The 9,489-nt window shown below is 40.6% G+C and overlaps 1 protein-coding gene across 4 annotated transcripts in view; it reads left to right on the top strand.

Moving 5' to 3' along the window:
* Positions 1-404: 404 nt before the first annotated feature.
* Positions 405-9,489, top strand: part of TUT7 (terminal uridylyl transferase 7) — a 61,137-nt gene continuing 52,052 nt past the window's right edge. For 3 of the 4 annotated variants that reach the window (XM_080819439.1, XM_080819436.1, XM_080819438.1), the window contains exons 1-5: positions 405-521; positions 1,689-2,239; positions 7,450-7,631; positions 7,943-8,059; positions 8,560-8,737. In XM_080819439.1, the coding sequence (XP_080675565.1) occupies positions 1,720-2,239; positions 7,450-7,631; positions 7,943-8,059; positions 8,560-8,737 (997 nt within the window). In that variant the 5' untranslated portion in view covers positions 405-521; positions 1,689-1,719. Of the gene's footprint in view, positions 1,047-1,688; positions 2,240-7,449; positions 7,632-7,942; positions 8,060-8,559; positions 8,738-9,489 lie in introns of all 4 variants that reach the window. The other variant, XM_080819437.1, reaches the window with a different exon arrangement.

Below are 9,489 nucleotides of genomic sequence, written 5' to 3'. Positions count from 1 at the left end.
CAGCAAGAGCGCCACGAGGCCTCAGCGTCAGGATGCACTTGCCCTGGACGCAACCGAGAGCATCCAGGGGCAAAGCCGAGCCGCCGGGCGTCCGAGCCGAGCGAGCCCCGCGCCTCCCGCGGAGAACCAGAGGCCTGCTCCCCGCGCTTCCGCGGAGCTTTCAAGGCCTGGAAGAGACCTGCGGCCCGGGTGAAGCCGGCCCGGGCGAGAAGAGGAGGGACGAAGCTGGAGTACTGCTGCCTGACCCGGGTCCGGAGCCCAGGAGCGCGCGTCGTACGGCGGCGGCGGAAGCAGGCGGGGCGGGGGCGGGGCGGGGGCGGGGCGGGGCGGGGCTGGGCGGCCGGCGCCTACGGGCGCGGCGCGCGTTTCCGGCGTGAGCGGCGGAGCGCTCGGGCGGGGGCACCGCCGGCTCCGAACAGCGCACAATGAGACAGCGCTGAGCGCCGGAAGTGGGGCCGAAGGAAAACACGGAGAGGGAGCCCGGCCGGGACAGGAAGAGGCGGGGGACCGCGGCGGAGGTGGTGAGTGCTTCGGGAGCTTTCTCCCCGCGTCCCTCCCAGACCAGCCTCCGGGGTGGGTCTCCGGTGGGTTCCTTGGTCTCCGGAGTAGAGGGCGGGCCTGGCCCGAGAGAAACGTTGGCTCCATCCTCCGCCGGCCTCCTCGCCCCAGTTGCGAGGACCTGGGAGCCCTCAGGCCGGCGGGGACTGAGCTCTCGGATTCGAGTCCGCATCTTCACTTTGTGTCAGACCCTGCCGGCGCCGGAGAAGCAGGGACTTGGGTGGAGGCACTCGGCCCCGGCCCCCGGGCCGGCCGGGGGGACCCCGGAACCCCATCGAGGAGGCAGGTCACTTCCTGCTTCCTGGTCCCCGAGGTGGCTTCGTGGCCAGGAGTGCGGGGACGCCTCCTCTTTCTTTCTCTGCCTCCTGCCCCGAAGGGTGTAAACTGAGGCAGATCGGGGTGGGGCGATCACACCGGGTCGAAGAGGGAGAACTGCTGTCCGTGACTAAACCAGACTTGTTTGGCGTTAGAGAATGAAGACTGGGGAGGTTAGCTGTAGTTGTCTCTTAATCTGAAATCTAGCCCCCTTGACGAGGGAAGCCTTGGTGGGGAGCAAGCCCCTCCGCAAGGCCCTCCCCAGGCCAAGCGATCAAAGCCCCTGGTTCTGGATAGTGGTGGCGAGGGGGAGCCGAGGCCCTTCCCTGAAGGACGGAGAAGGGACAGAAAAGTGGAGATGAGCTATGTTCACAGAAAGTTTCGGTTACTTTGTATAACACTTAAAAGTAATTGCCAACTTTTTTTTTTTTTTTTAAGACCGTTTCCGGAGTTTTCTAACAACAGAGGTTTGGGAATGAGGGTTTTGTTTGGTTTTGTGGAGAACTTTTGTTTTATTGGTAAAGCCACCCAACTTGATATGAGTAACATTTTTTAATACGGCAGTTTTCGAGACTGTAGGGAGCTTCCCTTAGTCACATATATAATCTTCATGTTAAGTAGTAAGTACTAATTTTCGTGAAGAATATTACAGGATTCAAGCCTCCCAACTTTCAGTGTAATGCGCTGATTATTAGAATGAGATGAAAATTAGGAAAACAAGAGTTTGTATAGGCTTTTGAGCATCTGTGCAATAAACGTGTTGTATTTCAATATCTTGTTACAGTTTGATGATTTCCCAAAATGCCTTCTTTCAGGTGCAGAGTAAGAAAATTGAAGTCAAAGACCATGGGAGATGCAGCAAAACCATATTTTGTGAAACGTGCTAAGGACCGAGGGACTATAGATGATGAGGATTTCAGAAGGGGTCACCCCCAGCAAGATTATTTGATAATGGATGATTATGCTAAAGGCCATAGCAGTAAAATGGAAAAAGGCCTTCCCAAAAAAAAAATAACACCAGGGAACTATGGGAGTACCCCCAGAAAAGGACCATATGCTGTTTCCAGCAATCCCTATGCATTTAAAAACCCAATTTACAGTCAACCTGCTTGGATAAATGACAACCACAAAGATCAGAGTAAGAGGTGGCTCTCTGATGAACTTGCTGGTAATTCAGACAGTCGGAGGGAATATAAACCTGGACCTAGAATTCCTGTTATAAACCGACCAAGAAAAGACTCCTTTCAAGAAAGTGAGGATGGATATAGGTGGCAAGACACAAGAGGCTGCAGAACTGTAAGACGACTACTTCATAAAGACTTGACAAGCCTAGAAACCATGTCAGAAATGGAAGCAGGAAGCCCTGGTAATGTGTTCCAACTTGTCAAGTTACAACTCCAAAGTCGCAATGTCTTTTTCATCCAAATGAGGTTTATTATTTTCAGCAATGTAGTTCCGATTTTTCATAGTTCCTGCTTATTTAATGTGAATACTTTAAAAATTGTAATCATGGTATTTGGGCAACTTAAAAACATTGCATGTACTGATCACTTCAAAAGTTCACTTGGCTCTGAGGCCCATTTTACTTCAGTAAACATATTTCCCATTGGTGCCTTTTACTCCACCGCCCTGGGGACTATATCATATTTTCTGAGTGGTGTATATGTATTTTCTAAAATTATGTATTGTAATTTTGTATTTGAATGGCGAATGCGTCCATAATATAAATGACAGAATATAAAGCTAAAAAAATCGTATTCAATGTAAGTACACAATATAGACTGTATGTATTTCCTATCACAGAGGGTTATCTGTCTTTTGGATGGAGTATCGATCTCCACAGGAGCGTAGTCCACGATTTTTTTTTTTTTCCTCAAAAGTGACCATGGCAAACAGGCTGGGACACATTAAGTTTTGAAAGTCAGGAAATACAGATGAAAGTTTTGCCTTTTAGTTTCTGTAGCACCAAAACCCATTTCTAAGTGCCCTCTGTGTTTGATAATAATTGCCTCAAAGTGAGTATAAGTTTTTCTAAAAGGTGAATAGATTTTGTCCATGTAGCAGTGATTTTTATAAACAGGAAAATTAGCTAATGGACAGTAGTTACTGAAATGAAAGAAACTAATAAATCTGAAGGGAAAAGTAAAACAGTATTTATTCTGAAAATGTAAATTATGCTTGGGAAAATGGGCTTTTAAATATATTGGCTGTCGGCCTTTTTTTAAAAGATTTTATTTATTGAGAGAGAGAGAGTGAGAAAGAGAGAGCATGCCTGAACACACAAAGACAGAGAGGGAGAGACAGAAGTAGGCTCCCCGCTGAGCAAGAAGCTCTATGCAGGACTTGATCCCAGGGTCCTGGGATCATGACCTGAGCCAAAGACAGACTCCTAACTGAGCCACCCAGCTGCCGGGCAGTAAGCCTTTTTTTAGTGACCATATGGAATGGGTGGCAAATTGGCCGGCATTTTAAAGTTTTTTTTTTAATTTAAATGAATCTAGGCAATGTTGGCACTCTCCTCGGTATCCAGAAGCCCTTTTCTTACGTGTTATCTCACAGTGGCCAGTTACATTTATGCATGTTACTGGTAAGGCATTTGAATTTGTGATCTGGACATTTAGAATACTTAACAGAAAACGTCATTTGTTATCTTTAGGGAGTCTTATGATAGTCTTAAATGAGAGAAGAGGTGCCGTTTTAGATTTCTTAAGGTAGGAAAAGCAAGAGAATATGCCTTGTATAGTAGAAATAGAATGAGGTGTTATAAAGGAATCTCAGGAGAGAAAAAGCTTGGCTTCATGAATCTTTAAGCTAGAAAGAAATTGAAGGAATTGTCTGATCTAGTGCTCTGTTGTGATACATCAGGGTACAGTCACAACTTTTCAAAAAAGCAGGCTGCTGTGGTCTGGCGAGGTTAAATTTATTTACTGGGGTAGTGGCTGAGGAAGTGGAACTGAAATTGAGCGCTGTGCTGCTTTGGCCGTTAACTCAGCCTCACTGGACCTTGAATCTGACAGAGAGAAACCAAACACATTGATAGTTTCTCGGCTTTTGATTGGTGTTTATCTTTTTAAAGTCTTCATATATTTAAATATTTCTATATTATTGTGTCCAGGTAGGACATGGACATCTTAACACAGTTACCAATAATCTTTTACCAGAAAACGTTGGTCTCGAGTAGCATTATAAAAACAAAGATTTATAGAATAAAAGTTTGCAACCAGATAGACATTAATAGGGACTGTTAACAGACTAAAAACTTCTTGTATATGTATTCTTGTTTAGTCTGAAAAGCAGCTAAGAAAGTTACTTTTAAGTGGTTTTGAACAGGAAGTACATACATTTTTACTGTCCTTTTAATTGAAGACAGTGCCCAAACCCCCATGTTCTCTGTAAATGAAAAATACGTATGTGCTTTCCCAACTGCGAGATGAACTGTTCAGCTTCTCGCCCTTGAACATCTTCATAAGGGAAATACTAAGCTTTGGTATAAAATAACTTACTGTAGAGAGAAATTCAATTTGAAGTATAAACTTTGCACTGCACTCAGGATCCTAAAAAGGATCTCATTAAAGGGACTGAAATTTTCCTTGAATCAGAATTCTGTCTTAAGGAAGGGTCTCATTAAATGATGTGAGAAGCCAGTGAAAATTATCTTAGAGTTGCTTTGTTTTTTAATTCTTATTTTCTGTTTTCCAATTCTGTGTTACCGCCCTGTACTTCATCCTTCAAATATCCTAGATTGCCAATTTAATGTATTTGGGACAATGCCATTAGTGATCTTAGCTGGAAAATATCCATTCATATACACATGTCCTTTGTGAATGGTATCATGGGCCATATGCAAATAAAATATGGGAAACTTGGAATACTGTACACAGAGAATTCATGTTACAAGACACCTGCAAGAGCCAGGTAGTCTTCCTCTATGTAATTGTGGGAACTTTTTAGCAATATCCAGTTTTGTCTTTCAAGATTCCCTTCACTGAGACTTTATTTGACCGTTTTTACCATGCAGTCCTGTGAATCTCAGTTTGGAAGGTGATACTGTCTTGTCAGTTATGGTCTACTCTAGATGTGAATGGCTACAAGGGGGGATTTCAGTAAGTTCTTTCCAGTTCTTATATTGTTAGATAAAAGGCTGAATGTCAGAATTCCATCCATGCTTTAATCTTTATTTTAAATCCCATTACTTTCACTTAGTCATTAGTCCCTGAGTAAGTTATTTTCTTGGGCCAACATTTTCCCCATCTGGATGATGGGGGCAGTATCAGCATCTATGACAGGATCACTACGGGGATGAAACAAGGCAGTGCACATCAAGTACTTGCATTGCATCTGTCGCATAAAAAATGCTCCATAATGACAGCTGCCGTCGTCATCGTCATCAGACAGAATTTCTGCAGCCATCCCTTCTCTGTATAAAGACAATAAGGAGTGGGGGCACCTGGCTGGCTCGGTTGGAGCATGCAACCCTTGATATTGGGGTTGTGACTTTGAGCCCCACGTTGGATGTAGAGATTACCTAAAAATAAAATCTTTAAAAGGAAAAAAGGAGTTAATCGTGCTCTTTGAAGGGAAGTTGTCATTCCAGAAGATGACAGCAAATATAGTTACATGAAAAGCCTTTGTGATTCGAGAGAGGAGGAGTTAAAAATGGGATTTGGTTCCATATCAATTACTGTAGTATAACTAATATGGACTTTATTCTTTTTTTTTTTAAAGTAGGGATTCATCTGTATTTTTTTTTTAAGATTTTATTTATTTATTTGACAGGAGGTAGAGCAGGTGCACAAACAGGGAATGGCAGAAGGAGAGGGAGAAGCAGGCTCCCCACTGAGCAGGGAGCCTGATGAGGGACTCGATCCCGCAACCCTGGGATCACGACCTGAGCCAATGGCAGACATTTAACTGACTCTAATATGGACTTTTCTAATGGTATTGCACATATTTGTGTAAATCTCTAATGAGTGTTTGCCAAAGTAGGAAACTTGTGAACACTGAAATCAGATATAATTATTTAGAGTAGAGCTTGGAAGATACACAAATTAAATGAGAACAGACACACCTCTGAGTTAAAAGAAGTGCTTATCTCAGAAGTTGATGCAGATGGAGAGCACAGTCCTTAAAAGATGGTGATAATTTAATTGGGAGTAGAGGAGTGTTAAAAAGCAAGTATTAAAAGTAGACTGGTTTTTCTCCACAAATGACTACTTACCTTGTAGTATTTTATTTGTTTGGCCCCTTTTGATGACTTTAAAAGAAAAGAAACTATTTGTCCTAATACTTTAATTTCTTTCAATTGCCACTTAGAGAAGCTATTTATGGAATTTCATTGTATATTCATCTTATGGTACTTTGAGCACAGTGCTTGCTACTTTTCCTTTAGAGTTGTTGGCAACAGCTTTTTGCAAATTAGAGATCCTATATTTCCCTTTTCTGACTCACAAGTTTTTTCAGACAACTGGTTCATTGTAACTGCTGTACAAGAAATGAGTTCCACTGAAAACTTGACATAGGAATTGCCTCATGCAGGGCTTTTCAGTAGGTTTATATTTTGAAAGAGTAATTTTTGATCAGCCATTTAAACATTATTCAAACCATTTATCACAATTTTAATTGGGGAAACGAGTTTTATTTTAATCATATGTAACACTGATTTATTTTCAGAGCTTGATAGAGGTTATCAAAGCTATTTAAAACAATTTTTTAATAGATTAATCCCACAGTCATCTTCAGTTCCACAGGTAGAAAAGTTGTAAATTTAAAAAAGGCAATAGATTGACTTATTAGTTATAAAGATTGTAGAACTAACAGCAGAGATTAAATGAATTAGTCTATACTTGTAGAAAACTTTTATTTCAACTAACGGCCTTTTTTTCTTTGAAATGTGCTTATTGTACAGGCTGTCCAAAGAAGCAAAAATGAAAGGAAAGATAAGATGGGAACTAGTTGTCCATTGTAAATAAAATTTTGGCTTGAACTGCTTATATCCGTGTGGGGAGAGGGCCCAATTACATGAAAGCTGAATTTACAACTAAATGATGGATTTTCATTCCACGTGAGAATGTAGTTAATTTCTGAGTTCTTTGGAGATCATATTGTCAGTCTTTGCTCTGTTGAGGTTGTTTACAAAAAAAAAAAAAAAATGAAAGTTTTCATTAGAATAACAGGTATACCAGAATATATTTGATACATTTATATTGTATATCATAACGTCTTAGGTGTATTAGAATTACAAGTATACTTACCTTCAGAGGACAATTTTTACTATTGCTGAATATGTTCAGGAGTATACTTGGAAGAAATGATAAAATCACGTTGTATTGTTGAAGCGAATTCTTTTCCAGTGTTTCCAAAAGAGGATTTCTATGGGTTGGTGTATCCAGATGAGGTGGCCAATGAGTATTCACGCATTTTATCCATGGAAGAGCTTTCCTTTTGCTGTGTTCAGATCTCGTTCAGATAATCACATTATTTAGTTAATAAATATGTATGAATAAATATGTACGGTCTGCTTTTTTGTCAGAGCGGTATTACTCAAGATTACCAATAATATTTTCCCCCTAACTTAAGAAAACAAGAAGCAGAGGTCGAGACCTCGGAAGCCACGTAGGACTAGAAATGAGGAAAATGAGCAGGACGGAGACTTGGAAGGCCCCGTGATTGACGAGTCTGTGCTTTCAACGAAGGAGCTCCTGGGCTTACAGCAGGCAGAGGAGCGATTAAAAAGAGACTTCATTGACAGGCTAAAAAGGGTAATGTCTTTTATTTGTTACTTAAAGTCCTTGTCTTGGTTTAAGCTGTGCTAGCAATTGGAACGTATGCTTTGATGAGTTAGGCATCCTACTACAGTTATTAGCATTTAAGCACTGTGAGTTAAAAGTGATACTCAATTTGATTTAATAGAATCACTTCCCAAAAATGGCCATTAGGATAGTGGTTAAGAGTGACAATAACATATTAACAGTTTTTAAAGTGATGGGGAAATCATTTCTGGCTAACTTTTGTTTGCCTCTGTTTTGGAAGATACTGTATATACATATCTCTAAATCTCTCCAAATTATAGCGACCAAGAAACTACCCTACAGCTAAGTACACCTGCAAACTTTGTGATGTTTTAATTGAATCCATTGCATTTGCCCATAAGCACATCAAAGAGAAGAGGCACAAGAAAAACATTAAGGTAAGTTTAATGTAACCCGAACAAATGTTTATTTGTTAGTTGTTTTTACTTGTCATCATTGTGACTTTCCTGTCTTTAAGGGCATGATATTAATAACTTCACTACTTATATTACTGAATTTATTTTAGACAAAATACATTGGTCAGATATGTTTTGCTGGGCAGTCTTGTGAATTTCATTAAGAACAGTATCAGGATGAGTGAAGTCATTGATAGGACCTTGGTATACCCCTTATGCCCGTAATAAGAAAGCAAATAATTTGTCATTGCTGCTTTTAATGTTTTTTGCCTGCACTTTTTCCTTATTTTTGCCTGCCTTCTATTATCACTTTATGTGCATAAAGAAGTATATGTGTTCGATGAACTGAAGACTAACACAGCTAAGGTGAGAGGGAGAGCTAAGAAAAATATTCCAGAATATTCTACAGGGTGTTATCTCAGTGAATGGTAGAAGGTAAAAACTGTGTGAGTCATTTTTAATCTCAATATTGATCTTAAAAGGAGAAACAAGAGGAAGAGTTGCTCACTACGTTACCCCCGCCTACACCCTCCCAGATAAATGCAATTGGTATTGCCATTGACAAAGTGGTACAGGAGTTTGGCTTACACAATGAGAACTTGGAACAGAGACTAGAAATTAAACGTATCATGGGAAATGTGTTCCAACACAAGTTACCAGGTATTTTCTAGATTTGTTTTTCTATTTAGCTACCTAAAAGTGCCTCATGCATTTTTCCAACCCGTAGTAATTTTCATCTAATAGAAACTGAGTTACCATGTCCTGAAGCTCTTAATATTTGTGTGTTTTTGTTTCTTCTGGCTTTCCCCCAAGGTAACAAAGACTTTGATGTGCACTGTCATTAAACCTGTGTTCATTATTTCCTTGTACACATGCACTTTAAGTTAAATGCTCCAGATTATGGGGGCACTGTGGGACTCTTGTGTATCTACCTGTTTACCTTCCTACCTATTCAAATTGGCGCAACATTTTGAGTTAAAATAAAAAGTATATTTGAGTCATTCTCAGGTTATCTGTGTCCCAAAAAGGTTCTGTTTAACCACTTTTAAAAATAATTGCAACATCTAAAATGAGCTCTGAACCTATTTTGTAATAGATTTTGTGTACTGTTGATTAAATTTTCCAGGCTATGTCTGTGGAGCCACAGAAAACTATTTTTTAGAAAGCTCCACAAGTGATTCTAACCCACAGTTAGGATTGGAATCAGTATTCAGAGGTTTTCACCATATCCCCCGTAGAACCATTTGTTCTACTGAAAAAGCATTCATATGGCCTATCATTCATACTTGTGTATACCTTCATAAAAATAAAGGGCAAGGATCTGTTCATTTCATTGTATCTGTATCTCATCCTTTGTGTTATAGACAAGTTCCAAGAAAGGGATTTGTAATGTCAATGATTTTTGCTGTAGA

This window comes from Martes martes (assembly GCF_963455335.1).
Source record: "Martes martes genome assembly, chromosome: 12".
Classification (NCBI taxonomy): domain Eukaryota; kingdom Metazoa; phylum Chordata; class Mammalia; order Carnivora; family Mustelidae; genus Martes; species Martes martes.
The sequence above is the reverse complement of the archived record's forward strand: the minus strand, read 5'-3'. Positions and strand labels throughout refer to the sequence as shown.